This window comes from Quercus lobata, chromosome 8 (assembly GCF_001633185.2).
Source record: "Quercus lobata isolate SW786 chromosome 8, ValleyOak3.0 Primary Assembly, whole genome shotgun sequence".
Classification (NCBI taxonomy): domain Eukaryota; kingdom Viridiplantae; phylum Streptophyta; class Magnoliopsida; order Fagales; family Fagaceae; genus Quercus; species Quercus lobata.
Genome location: NC_044911.1, coordinates 3,642,062 through 3,656,677, shown reverse-complemented (window position 1 = coordinate 3,656,677; position 14,616 = coordinate 3,642,062). Strand labels below are relative to the sequence as shown.

Genomic DNA, 14,616 nt, shown 5'->3' with positions numbered 1-14,616 from the left:
CTATATCTACCGTACTTTCAGCAAAAAGTTTTCAGTTTCAATAAAATAAGCGGATCTCAAACAGACCATAAGAGTTTAAACTTACAATAAGTCAATAATTATACACTATGCACTTTTAGTACAGTAGGGCTAGAGTTCAAGTCTCAAAAAAAAAAAAAAACTTTATATACATATACATTTAGATTAAGTTATAGTAGAATTTTTATCTTATAAAAAAAAAAACTTACAATAATCATAATTCTCGAGAGATGATATTGATGTTGCTCAAATGTGTTAAAATTTAAATTTATACCATATTTTGGATTACATTATATTTAAAAAATTAATTATTAAAATATTCTTATGCATATACCTTTAGTGACTAAAGAAATCAATTTTAAAAATTAATAATTAGACCATTACGGATGTAAGGCCCAAAAAAATATCATGGATGCATTTTTAAATTGCAACAATGCCCATGAATATTGATAACCATCTTATTTGATGAAATATATATATTACAAAATTAACTTCGTGTAGTTATTTTGAAGGGTAAAAAATGAAAATTTGAATTCAAGGACACCACTCATCAGTAATACTAATTACTAATTATCTCAAATACAATATATATGAGAATTAATATTTTCTACCTAAAAGTTGGGAGTTGGCTAGAATTCTCGCATTTCCTAAAATTATGATGCGTGTTCAGAAATTGTAAAATTATCTCCCATAAAAAAATTAAAATGTAAAATTATCAAATAAATAATCAAAATTTCACAATATTTTAGGAATTATTCATTTTTAATCCAAATTCATATTTAAATAACATGCCCATAGAAATTTGGATTCAATATCCATGAGCCATAAGCAACCACGCCTAACAATATTGGAAAGAAGGGGATTTCAAAAATTCTTAAAATTTTCAACAAGCCAAACGCTTAAGTAAATATTATACCAACTTATAGGTCTTATAAATTTACTCAAATCCTAAAGTATTCAAAGCAGAGTAGTCAATATCGTACCATTATCTATTTTACTTGCAATACCGGTCATTAAACTGGTACCGTACTCCTCTAAAATGTACTTGATAAAATTCCAAGATGTATTGACATATATCGATTATATCAAATATTTTTAGTGTGGCATTGATATTTTGACCAATACAATAAAAAATAATTTAAAAAGAAGAAGTTATAAAACATGTTATTTAACACATTAGGTAAATGTACTTAGGCTAATATTTGGAGTTATAAAAATATGTGAATAATTCATACATACATACATATATATATATATATATATGTATGTGTGTATGTATGTATGTATTCTCAAAATTAGGAGATTGACTTGTGGGAGTAAATGGTTAACCTTAAAATTAGGATTTAATTTGCTAAGAGTCTTATAATTCAAGTAGCAATTTTTTGTCTTTCCAATGGAGATGATTAATATTCAAATCCCCCTCTCTTAACTATCAAATTATCAAAAAAAAAAATAAAATTATAATGCTTGTAAAGCTTACCAATAAGGTGGAGGACATCACAAGCCCCCCCCCCCCCTTTTTTTTCTAGAATAATCATTCTTGTACGTATCATTCATTTAAATAGATTACTTGAATTCTAGGTCATGTTTCGAGGGTGTACTTCTTTGACATAACTCTTGAGCAAAGTTAACCTATAAGAAAATAATTTTAGATACTTTAGTCATGTTATTTTATATCTTGTTCATCCAAAAGGCATAAATGAATCAAAATGACAAATCTAATAACAAAATAATAATATAAAACTTATCACATGAATGATTTTCTAAATCATATGACCTCCCCTCAGATGGTATTAGACATTTAGGTGAACTGGGGATATGTGTAAATCTCTCACATGGGGGTAGGGTTCATACATTACACACATAATTTTCTCTCACACTTAACATCCCCCCCCCCCCCCCTAAGTTTTTAAATAAAAAGGGTGAGGGGTGACTAGATGTGGCTATTCTATATGAGTATGACCACAATAACTCTTCTACTGTTGAGTAACCAATAATACCCAAGGAGCTTAGATGAGGATGCCCTCAAGTGATTTGATTCATAAGAAAACCTCAACCCCCCTGGTGCCAATGGCTGTAGGTGGTGGAAGATGTCAATACCAAGGTTTCAGGTGCTGAGAGGCAAACTAGTCTCATGCCATCATCTTTGAATGGACGAATTCAAGACCTACCTCATACCAAGCCATTAACCCTAGACGATGAGTATGAGTGGTAAATCTTGTATCTTCATTTAATCCATAAGCAAAATGCTTCATATGATACTAATAAAGTGAACATATCCTCACCATCATTTGGGTAAAAAATTATATCCTTACCATCATTCTCTTGGTGAAAAATCCCAAATATATCATTATATATGGTAGCACATTTATTTACTCTCTCTTTTTTTCTGAGTAAAAAAGGATATGGATCAAGGTTGGTAGCACATCCATTTGGATCATTAAACTTGGATATGCAATATGCATGTCCATTTGGACCGCTTTCAAGTCAGAGGTTCAAGCCAGAGAAAGTGATGCAAGTTTGTGTTTGTTAACTTTGTTTGCTGTGTGAACTGTGACCTGTGAGAGAGAGAGAGAGAGACACATATCAGTCTTGACACATCAAAAAGATGAAACTTGAAAATAACTAAAAGGCAAAGCACTATTCCCTATCTCCAATGATCCCATAAACTATAACCTTTTTTTTTTTTTTTTGCTGAGACCCATAAAAACCCAATGGTCCAAAACCCCTTCTCTACTTTCTCAACTTAACCTTTTTTTTAGGTCACCCACTGTGTCGTCTTGGACGGTGCCACCAGCTGACGTGTCACCCCCGTACCTTTCAATAAGCCAAAATTCTACATTGTAAAGTCCCTTGCAATTCATACCCCTCCAGTTTTCTTTGCTAACTCGCTCTACTGCATTGTACATCTGAGAGACACGTCAGCATGAAGCCCAAAACTTGTCCAAAATGTACAATAACCAAAGCACACAATAAAATGACTTCACTAATAAACACTGCACTAGATTCCCACCCAACTCTCTCTCTCACACACTGAGTTCTCTGATTGAAATTTTGTCTCAAACAGCTTTCTGAATATTTCAAATTCTCTCTCTCTCTCTCTCTGACCGTTTCTATTTTCTCAGACACCATTTCAAATTCAAAACCCTAAAATCTGATTTCTCAGTATCTTCTTATAAGTTTGTTCCTTACTTTGTCAGAGGAAAGTTTCCATTTTTTTCTTTTCTGGGTACTAAATTTTTTTTCTCTGAATTTATTGCAAAAGCTGAGAAATTTTCAATATTTGGGTTTTGAATTTCAAAAGGGTATGTTTTTTTTTTTATTGTTAATTTTTTTTGAGTTTTTATTAGAAGATTGAAGAAGATGATTCGAAGAAGATGATGATCAAAGAAGACTGTCTCTGATTTTCAGTTTTGTTGTACTGAAAGTGGGTATTTTGGCTTTGACTTTGCCGTGACTTTTTTAGGGCTTGATTAGGGTTTCTGGGTAAGCAAGTTTTTGTTAAACCCTTTTGTTCTAATTCTGCTTTTCAAGTTCAAATTTTTATTTTCTGGGTTTAATTTTGTTTGGTGGTTAATCATTGTTTAGTTCTAGGTTTTTTTGTTTTTTATTTGTTTTGGTTTTTTTATTTTTTTATTTTTTATTTTTTATTATCATTATTAACTTCATTTTCAACTTTGGAAGCTTAAAATTTCTAACTTGGTGGATTGTCAAGTTAGGTTTTGGACTTGAACAGCTTGAGAATTGGAGAGTTGTATCGCTGAGAGAATAAGTGATTACTAAGGTATAGTTGTTACTTGTTATATAATTAATTCTTTTGCTTTGCTCTATGTGAATTTGTGGAATAGTCTTGGAAACTTGTGGGAAAAGTATTGAATAATTGAAATGCCTTCTAAATTGTGTGTTTTTTTTTTTTTTTTTTTTTTTTTTTTTTTTTTTGTGTTGTATGAAGTTTTTAGAGGTTGGGGTTTGGGGCAAACTTTAGATAAAAAATAAAGTTTTACTTTTAACTTTTAGTTAAGGGGTAGCGGTAGAGTTTCTATGTGGGTGTGAACTGTGATCATTTCAAATGAGATTTTGGGCCATTTCTGGGATAATTAGATGAGTGCCAAGTGATGGACAATTTACCTTGTTGCCAAATGTGGTGCCCACCAGCTTCCTTTCAAGTTTTTTACTTTTTATATAAGGGTATCACATATTTACATTTTATTTTTCATCATTATTCTGTTCCTTATTTTCTCAGTAGAATGCTTAGAAGGTATAGGTTAGTCTATTTTTAAAAGTTTCTTTGTTGGCAACCCTTCCTTTATCACTTATTCTTTGTAGTTGGCATAGATTTCTCTAGAGCAAGATATGCTCTGCTACGTATTTTTAGAATTTTTTTTTTTTGGTTTTGTTTTACATGTGTTTCATAGCTGATACTTATGTAAAGTGCTTTGGGTGGGGGAGCCAAACTCAGTGCACTCTGTGCTACTGTTTGGAGGTCGATTTAGGTAGCAATATGCTATGTCCATTTACTTCCTTGTTCTTGTATTGGGCCATTGGCATCATTTTTTCTGTGGAATCAATAGTTTATCAAAGCCTCAAATTGATGAAGCATTTAATGATTGAAGAGAAATTGATGAGATTGTAGAAGAATTACCCAACTTAGTTATGGTATCATATATTAATTATGAAAAATTTTAGTTGTTAATTCTATGGAAAATTGAGGTCATCCTTGAAGTCTATGGGCATTGCTGGTGCTGGTCTTGGGGACTTTGTTTTGTATATTTTTTATTTTTATAATTGGTACTTTAAAGCTAGGATCCTACAAAAATGATATTATGAAGGGTACGTAAATGACATGGTTGTTGGTTTATTGGAGGTGTGAGTACCATCTAGGCCATTTTATGCCAAATTGTAAGGATCTTGTGTCTCTTATGGCTTCAATATCCCTTGATCATATTTTATTCCCCATCTGTTGAGAAACTCTTGCCCTGAGTTTCAGAAACTGATAGATGCCTCTGTCTGTTGTAGAGATGGCATCTGTGATCAGTAGGACCACAGGGTAAAAGAGGGGGGGTTCAGAATGATTCATAATAGTAGTTCCAGTTGGATGTACGTATCCAGTATATTTGTTGTCATGTTAAAAGGATGTTAACAGGAAATGGGACGAAGTTAAGATAAAATTTAAGGTTGATATGTTGTGATTTTTTTTCCCCTCCTCCAGTAGTGGTTCATCATTTTCTCATAGCTCTTGTTTAGATTCAAGAGTGACTTCACATTTGTTTGAATAGGAGAAGGATGGTTCAAACCCACTCTCTTCATGAATTTGTAAAACTGTCTGGTCATCTCTGATCTAATTCTCCCTTCTTTAAAATCAAGTTGCTTTAATAATTTCTAGATCCTATTGTATTAGGATTTTTCAATCTATGTGTATATATCATTCCTACCCCCCCCCCCCCCTCCTCTACTTAAATGTGGTAGTAACTAGTATTTTTTTTTTTTTTTTTTAAGATATTGAGGATAATGAAATTTGGTTGAAGTCCTACTGTCTGATGAGATTGAGATATGTTTGATGTATTGTCAACTTGTGGTGATCACCCTCTCTCTTCTTCCTTCTCAACATGTGTTCAATATTTAACCTTTTTTTTTTTTTTTTTTAATTGCTATCGGCAGGTGGGCCTCATAGAAATTGAAAAGAAAAAAAATAATAATATTGAAGTAGTATGGGTACAAAAGACCATCAAAATGCTACTGACTCTCCTAATACTAAAGCAGAGGTGGGAGAGATAGACACCAGTGCACCTTTTCAATCTGTTAAAGATGCTGTCAACCTATTTGGTGAAGGTGCTTTCTCAGGGGAAAAACCTGCCATCAAGAAGGCGAAACCTCATTCTGCAGAGGTACTTGTGAATCTTCCATTTTCCTTGTGTTGTAAAGTACTTATAAATCTGTACCACTAGACACTTTTATTATCCAGGCATTTTTGAGATGGTTAATCACCACAGATTTTTGTCCATTGAGACTCCTCTAACGTTTAATGAATCCTGTAATGCCAAGTATACAATTGTTCTTTTTAAAGTTTCAAATATGCTGTTTATGATTTTAATTATTTCACTGCAGAGAGTGCTAGCCAAGGAGACCCATCTTCTCCTGGCTCAGAAAGAGCTGAACAAGTTAAAGGAACAACTAAAGAATGCTGAAACCACTAAGGCCCAAGCCTTTGTAGAGCTTGAAAAGGCTAAAATAACAGTTGAGGGTTTGACTCAAAAGTTGACTTCACTTAGTGAATCCAGGGAATCAGCAGTCAAGGTAACAGAAGCTGCAAAGAATCAGGCAAAGGAGCTTGAAGAATCAAACTCTGGCCAACCTATTGGAACTAATGGTGCTTGGAAGCAAGACTTAGAAACTGCAAGAGAACAGTACATGATAGTGATTACTGAACTTGATGCTGCAAAGCAAGAATTACAGAAAATCCGTCAGGGCTGTGATGAGTCCTTGGAAGCAAAAGTTGCTGCCTTAAAGCAAGCAGCAGAAGCCGAAAGTGCAGTGAAAGCAAACATGGAGAAAACTGGTGAGCTTTCCAAGGAAATTTCAACTATACAGGAATCAATTGAACAAGTGAAGCTTGCAACTTCACAAGCCCAAGAAGAACAAGCAAATATTTTTGCAGAAAAGGATGTTCAAAGACAGTCATATAAAGCTAGTCTGGAGGAGTCATCAAAGAACTTGCTTGCTTTGAAGAAAGAGTTGGATCCTGAACTCACCAAAAATATGGAAGCACAACTGACCAATACAATGAATGAAATTGAGGCTCTGCAAAAGCAAATGGAAAATGCAAAGGCTTCAGATTTGGATTCTGTGAGAACTGTCACTTCAGAGCTGGATGATGCTAAGGGGTCACTACAGAAGGTCGCAGAAGAGGAAAGTACCCTTCGAAGCTTGGCGGAAGCTCTCAAGGTGGAGCTGGAGAATGTGAAAAAAGAGCATTCCGAACTGAAGGCAAAGGAAGCAGAAACAGAGTCCATTGCTGGAAATCTGCATGTCAAGCTTCAGAAAGTTAAATCTGAGCTTGAAGCATGCCTTGGGGAAGAATTGAAAGCAAGAGGTGCTTCTGAGGAGATGATCTCAGCACTTAACCAGCTTTCGTCTGAAACTGAAAATGAATGCCGAGAAGCAGAAGAGATGAAAACTAAAGCAGTGGAGTTGAAAAAAGAAGCTGACACTACCAAAATTGCATTAGAAGAAGCAGAAAAGAAGCTGAGAGTTGCTTTGGAAGAAGCTGAAGAAGCAAAAGCAGCAGAGGCAAGTGCCCTTGATCGGATTAGGGCCTTGTCTGAGAGAACTACTGCTGCACGTGCCTCAACTTCTGAGTCCGGTGCCAATATCACAATATCGAGGGAAGAATATGAGTCCTTGAGCCGTAAAGTTGAGGAGTCTGACACATTAGCAGAAATGAAAGTGGCTGCTGCCGTGGCTCAGGTAGAAGCTGTGAAGGCTAGTGAAAATGAGGCCCTCAAGAAGTTAGAAGCAACTGAGAAGGAGATTCAAGATATGAAAGCTGCAACTGAGGAGGCTCTTAAGAGGGCAGAGATGGCTGAAGCAGCCAAGAGGGCAGTGGAGGGAGAGATGCGGAGGTGGCGTGAGAAAGAACAAAAGAAGGCGGCTGAGGCTGCATCTCGGATTTTGGCAGAAACAGAGATGTCATCAGAGTCATCCCCACTCCACTATAAGGTTCAAAAGCAAATCCAACCAGCGAAGCAAAACCAACCAACAAAAATTATTGAGGCCCGGAAGTTGGAGAAGAAGACTACTTCTGTTTCAAAGAAAGTACTTTTACCTAATATCAGTGGCATCTTTCACAGGAAAAAGAATCAGATTGAGGGTGCATCTCCTTCGTATCTACCTGGTGAGAAGCCTGTGTGATTTTTTTGTGTAGCAGAAATTTGTGCAATCATAAATGGTTAAGAGAGGAACTTGTTTGGTTGTGTGTGTATATTTGAGACAAATGGACTTAAATTCCCTGTTCTTCTGCTTGGAGAGGAAAAATGAACCATCAGAAGATGAGTTCCATAGCAACCTCAGGGAAGTGTGATTTTGTAAATGGGAGAAGTTAGATTATTGTTTTGAAAGTTGGCATTGGAAATCTGAGTTTTCATTTTGTTACCATCATCATTCCTTAAAAGCTATCAGGATAAATAAACCAATCTAGTCTTTAAACTGAGCTCAAGCAATAATCCATAAGCAGTTTGGTGCTTTTTCTTTCTCTTTTTTGCGCTGCTCACAACCGATTATATCAATTATGGCAAAAATTGTCCATATAAAGCATACGGAATTTAATTGTTCAACTTCCACAATATGTAATGTGGCATTGCTCAATTCTCCAATAAAAGACAATCAGTATATCATATTTTTCCTTTCCTCACTCGAATTCACCCTCGTTTTACTTCTGCTGATTGGCCTTTTCCCCTTGATACAAAATGCAATCGTTTCCCCTTCAATTAAATCCTCAACCTTAGAACAAATATATATATATATATATATATATTTCTGGATGAATTAGCAAGATTTTATTCAACTCTAGTAATCCTACATAAACAAGCAAAAGTACAACGAGCAGCAAGGGTGCCAAAAATAAAAGCAGCAATACCAAGACAATAAGAAATAAGCCTCACTAGCTACTGTACTACAACAGAAACAATAACCAAACTCCTATAAATAAATAAATAAAAAATCTAAAACAGTAACGGATTTCCCACAAGCAACATAGCACGTTTTTCTGAACAATGTTCTTAAAAGACTTCATGCATAACTTGTAGGAAACTTGAAATTTATACCCTCTGCCTTTTTTGTTGACTACAATAATTGAAGGTTTTGCCGGGATTACTTAGATATGAGATTCTCATTGCTACGAAGAAGCCAACCGTATGTCCAATTCCTATTACTTCCCGTGAGAATCATGTTTCTTTACTCTTAAACTTTGGTAGTTTTGTTGGTGATAGGTGTTTTGAGCATGGCATTTGAATTTGCATTCCGCACAATTCATTGTTGTTGGCATTACAATTTGGATCATTTATTTAATTTTAACATTTCATGAGCATATAGATAACATTCATTATTTCATTTTCAGTCAATGCATGGTCTATAGCATTTGTTAAAGTTGAATTTTATAATGCAATCGATTAGCTTTTTATAGAGAGTCAAGTATTTTGAGTTTAAATGATATTTGTTCATTAACTTTTACTACTTCCAATGCAATTGTGATTTGTGTAAAACCTTAGAGCATTAGAATCAAATGTTCTAAAAAAAAATATTATTTTTACACATAAAAAATTTACTTAATTTATTTTATTATAGTATTTAACATTACACCATATATCTTATCACTTACTTTAATCGATTAACCATTAAAATAACCTAAAATAACACCCGTCGTTTATTAAAAAAAATTAAAAAAAAAGGTAAATCACCCACAATAAAGAGAGAGAGGCAAGATAAAAGGGAGAGAGGTAGTAGAGAAGAGAGAGAAATTATTTTTTAAAAATGAGCATATAGCAATTCTATAGTTCTATTAGCATATTCTAAAAATAATTTGGTATCTGAAACATCTAATTGAGTGTTGATGGGGGTGTTTTTGGTATGCTAAATTTAACATTTATCACATATGACAACACTAGGGCACGCTAGTCCTCTTTAATGAGTATAGTTAACAAAACAGGCAACGTTACTGTTCACCTTTTAGCCTAATGGGCTACTCTTTCGAACTAGAGTGGATTAATTTTTGTCTTTTAAATTGTCGTCATTGTTAGCTCAGTTTTAGATAGAGCTGGCCATAAGCCCCTCCTTTAATTACATGTCTTCCTGTATCTTCTTGCAAATAAAGTGTTTACTCAAGCAAAAAAAAAAAAAAAAAAAAAACATATCTTTTCCTACGATTTGACTATATAATTGGAGAATCATCAATTCTCTATACATCTATCAATTTTTTTATCCATTACTTTACAGACTTCAGACAAAGGGAAAGAAAGAAACTAGAAAGAAAGAGACAAAAAACAAAAAGGCTTTCTGTCTCAAAAGTGAAAAGTGACAAACACAGACACACACAACACTCAACTCTCTCTCTCTCTCCCTCTCTCTCTGTGACAGTGATAATATCTATCTATGGCTCGCAGAGACAGAGAAAAAGCTCTGATGCTCACAAACCCATCATCATCCTCTTCTCCAATCACAGTGTCAGACCCACTTGATGCTGAGTTCGGTTTCTCTCGCCCGGACTTCAGGACGAGTCAACTCGCCGGGTCAGTCGAGTTCTACCAGCGCCATGTCTTCCTTTGCTACAAGAACCCCCAGGTTTGGCCCTCCAAAATCGAGGACTCCGAATTCGATCAGGTTCCCAGGTTTCTCTTTGCTGCTGTCATGGTCAGGAAGGCTGATATGAACAAAGAGGTGTGTGTCTGTCACTGTGATTTTTTGTGGTTTTTAGTTTCATTCTGGTGAAAGTTGGGTTTGGTATTTTGTTAATTGAAATTGGTTTTTGTGTGATTTTGTAGACTTTTGTGTTAAGTGTTGATATGGGTTCATTGTAAATTTAGTGAATTCAATGGGTATGATTTTGGTGTCTTTTGTTCAAAGTGTTGATATGGGTTCATTGTAAATTTAGTGAATTTAAATGGGGTTTTTTTGTGTGATTTTGGAGGCTTTTGTTCAAAATATTGATATGGGTTCATTGTAAATTTAGTGAATGGGATTTAGGTGGCTTTTGTTCTAGGAGTTGGTACGGGTTCATTGAAAATTTAGTGAATTTGAATTGGGTTGTTATGTGATTTTGGAGGCCTTTGTTCTAAATGTTGATATGGGTTCATTGTAAATTTAGTGAATTGAAATGGGTATGATTTTGGTGTCTTTTGTTGAAAGTGTTGATATGGGTTCATTGTAAATTTAGTGAATCGAAATGGGGTTTTTTGTGTGATTTTGGAGGCTTTTGTTCAAAGTATTGATATGGGTTCATTGTAAATTTAGTGAATGGGATTTAGGTGGCTTTTGTTCTAGGAGTTGGTACGGGTTCAATGAAAATTTAGTGAATTTGAATTGGGTTGTTACGTGATTTTGGAGGCCTTTGTTCTAAATGTTGCTATGGGTTCATTGCAACTTTAGTGAATTGAAATGTGTTTTACATAGCAATTGTGATATCTTGTTTACAGTTTCAGCTGGACTACTATTGCTGTTTCAAACTATTATGTAGGAGAACAGTTCTTGGCCTTCTGGGTGTCTGTCGCAGCTTTCATGAGTGTGGGGATAATGTATTATAGACGTGCAATTTTTTTGTTATCAGCTGCTAGTTGACCGTTTATTACCTAGATCCAATGTTAAATGTGGCCAGCAAATTATTAGATTTGATTATTATGGTAATTAGTATTTTATATTTGTTTCATAATGAGAGTATCCACCAGCATATGAGTTTAGGCAAGTGAATGAAGTATTGTGATGATAGTGAATAATGCTGTTTATTGATCCTTGATCTTACCAGTTACATCAATTGTATAATTCTTTCCTTCCTAAATTTGTGAGTCGACATGTTGCTTGCTGTTCCATAATCTCCCTCCCTTCAGGCATATAGTATTAATTGATGTTAACCTTCACTCCTTGTTTCTTTCCTCTTTTTTATCTTTAGACCCGCTTGACAATATGTGAGGGACATGATGGAACTGAGACATCAAATGGGGATGTATTAATCTTTCCAGACATGATAAGATACAGGTCAATGACATGCTCATTTGGCATTTAGTTGGCCCCCCACCCCCCCCCACACTGACGAGTTTGGTGAAAAATGCAGGAGATTGACCCACTTTGATGTTGATTCATTTGTCGAGGAAGTGCTTGTGAAGAATGGTGAATGGCTTCCTGGAACTCCTGAAAGATTAAAGGGTTCCTATGTTTTTGTATGTTGTCATGGGTCACGGGATCGACGTTGTGGAGTTTGTGGACCTGCCTTGATTAGTAGATTCAAAGAAGAGATAGAATTACATGGTGTTCAAAGTACAGTTTCTGTTAGGCCATGCTCACACCTTGGGGGGCATAAGTATGCAGGAAATGTTATCATATTTGGATCAAAAATCAATGGAGAAGTCACTGGGCACTGGTAAGCGGATGTCAGTTGATTGATTTACTTTTACCACCTAATGCGTTCAAGTTTTTCATACTATGTGATTTAGCAGGTAAAGTTTTTCATCCTTCCCAATAATACATTATTCAGTTTATTGATAATGGAGCCCTCTTTTTTTCTTTTTTAAATCTATAGGTATGGATATGTCACTCCAGAGGATGTACCCGTATTGCTTGAGCAACATATTTTGAAAGGAGAAATTGTAGATTGGCTGTGGAGGTAATGTTCTCATTTCTTCGTCCTTTGTGTGTGCACGTGTAAACTGTGAACTGTAAAGTGTAAGATCTCTTTCTAGGTAGTTTGCATCTACATCAGAGCTGTATCCAATTTTGATATCAGTTTTAGCTGTATGATAGGAGCATACATGAAATTTTTTTGTTTGTTTTTTTAGTCATGAAACTGGGAGGTAAGAAAGAAAATAGTGTAATGGAAAATTGTGCTTCAACTGACCCAGGATCTAGAGTAGATATAAATGAGTTTATCCACCCTCATTTTTTGTTGCTGCATCATAGTGTCAAACACTTGATGGTTGAATTTGTCTCCAAGCATGATTGAATTCAAATTGTTTACTTGGCTTTACTGAAACATTTGATGGTGTGTTCAGGGGTGAGATGGGATTCTCAGAAGAGGAACAGAAGAAATCCCAAGAAATAAGGATCAAGTTAAATGGTGAGACAGATGTTGGGAAAAACGCTGAAGAACTGTCGCAAACGCATAAGAGTGAGAAGGACACTGCTGCTTGTCAATCTCGACATGAGGTAAAGGGATGTTGCCAGGGAAATGGAAACTCATACTGCTGCCAAAACCCTGTGTTTCCTGAAAAGCTAGACAATCTAGATGCCAATGTGGGTGCAACAAAGGTGATTTCTGATAAAAATAGCAGCAAGGAACTAAATTCCGGGATCAAAAGCCTACTTTAGCACGCCCCAACCTATGAACCATGATTTTAGCCCCCCTGAAGCTATGCTATTCTTGATTGAATACATTCTTTCCTTTGGTAATAGATTGACTTTGTAACTGTTTGTTCTTAAGTTAATTGATTGATCGCTTGTAAAGATGTAAGCAAAACCATAAGGTTTCACATCACATCTGGAAGACTGGAACTCATAAGGAGTCCTACTCCTATAATTTGAAGTATATATTTAAGGAAGTTGTGTCCCAGTCTTTGGTTGGACTATTTTACTCCTTATCCAAGAGACACTCTAGAAACTTCATAGATTGATTGTGTGATGGATTAAACATGAGACCTTTGGGTTTATGTCATGCTCCAAATCAATGATTCCACCACCTGAATACCCCTAAGTGGTGTTGATAGCCCTTGACTTCATATAATTCTAGTAATATTGAAAATATGAATAACAACACAGAACATTGACTTCATATAATTCTAGTAATATTAAAAATATGACCAACTGAAAGTTCAAAAACGTGTAAAAACACCTTTGAACGTTTAGACCCCCAAATAACAACTTAATCAATTCAAGCAATATGTCAAACAACTAGTGTGCGGAAACTTAACATATGCTATCATACGAAATTGATTAAATATTATCTAAGCCATAACAAAATAAAATCCACAGCAGATAATTTAAAGGCAAAGATAGAGGAAGGAAGATGCAAACACAAAGACAACACGCGATGTGTTATCGAAGAGGAAACCGAAGTCCTCGGCGAAAAACCTCTCCGCCGCCCTCCAAGCGGTAATCAATCCACTAGGAAATATAGTTGGGATACAAGGACAGCAATAGACCCTCCAAGCCTAATCTACCCAGTGCACCTAAGCCCTCCAAGCTTCTTGCTCCAACGAGGTTGCGCCGAACCTTTTTCTTTTCTAACTTTCTGGATTCCGCTACTAGACCGTAGCATCAACCAATGAAGATTGGTTCCTTCCTAACTGCTTCCCAGAAATCCAAACAACAGACTCACAATGATGATGATGGTGAGAACCTGGTTTGGTATAATGCCTCTCAAGGATTTGACAATGGAGAGGAAGAGAGTTGAGGAATTTGAAGAGATTCTAAGGTAGAGATTGTGGGTGAAACAATCTGGTTTTTCTTTAGGGTTTCTCTCTCAAAATTCTCTCTGGAAGCTCTCTTTCAATCGTGGGTAATAGGGGTATTTATACTGGAGTGGAGAGGAATGTGAAACGTCAGAATTCTACAAAACAGGGGTGGCTCGCGGCTTGACCTCGCGGCTTGACCTCGCGGCTTGACTAAGTCGCGAGATCCAGTCGCGAGATAACCGTATGGCCAGTTGTTCTGTTTTGTCCTGTAGTGCTCCAGCTAGCAGACTGTTCACCTTCCAGCATGCTTGGCACGTGAGGTTGCTTCTGGCGGCTTGAAGCCGCGAGTCACCCGCGAGACCCAGCCGCGACACTCTGTTTTCTTGCACACTCTTGAACAAACTTCACTCTATCTCACTCACTACCCTTACATCAAACCCACCTAATTACA

At 35.7% G+C, this 14,616-nt stretch overlaps 2 protein-coding genes across 3 annotated transcripts; both read left to right on the top strand.

The window, feature by feature from the left end:
* Positions 1 to 2,912: 2,912 nt before the first annotated feature.
* LOC115955774 (WEB family protein At5g55860) lies at positions 2,913 to 8,169 on the top strand. Of its 2 annotated transcripts, none has more exons than XM_031074099.1 (4): positions 2,913 to 3,504; positions 3,738 to 3,802; positions 5,677 to 5,903; positions 6,124 to 8,169. In XM_031074099.1, exons 3-4 carry the CDS (start codon positions 5,727 to 5,729, stop codon positions 7,924 to 7,926), a joined length of 1,980 nt encoding a protein of 659 aa, XP_030929959.1. In that variant the 5' UTR covers positions 2,913 to 3,504; positions 3,738 to 3,802; positions 5,677 to 5,726; the 3' UTR covers positions 7,927 to 8,169. The 2 variants fall into 2 exon arrangements, with proteins under 2 accessions (XP_030929959.1, XP_030929960.1); XM_031074100.1 differs by having other exon boundaries at positions 3,734 to 3,802.
* A 1,761-nt stretch (positions 8,170 to 9,930) lies between these two features.
* On the top strand, positions 9,931 to 13,350 carry LOC115957765 (altered inheritance of mitochondria protein 32-like). Its single transcript, XM_031076087.1, has 5 exons — positions 9,931 to 10,446; positions 11,672 to 11,757; positions 11,834 to 12,139; positions 12,299 to 12,382; positions 12,768 to 13,350. The coding sequence occupies exons 1-5, from the start codon at positions 10,162 to 10,164 to the stop codon at positions 13,081 to 13,083; spliced, it is 1,077 nt and encodes a 358-aa protein (XP_030931947.1). The 5' UTR covers positions 9,931 to 10,161; the 3' UTR covers positions 13,084 to 13,350.
* Positions 13,351 to 14,616: the final 1,266 nt, after the last annotated feature.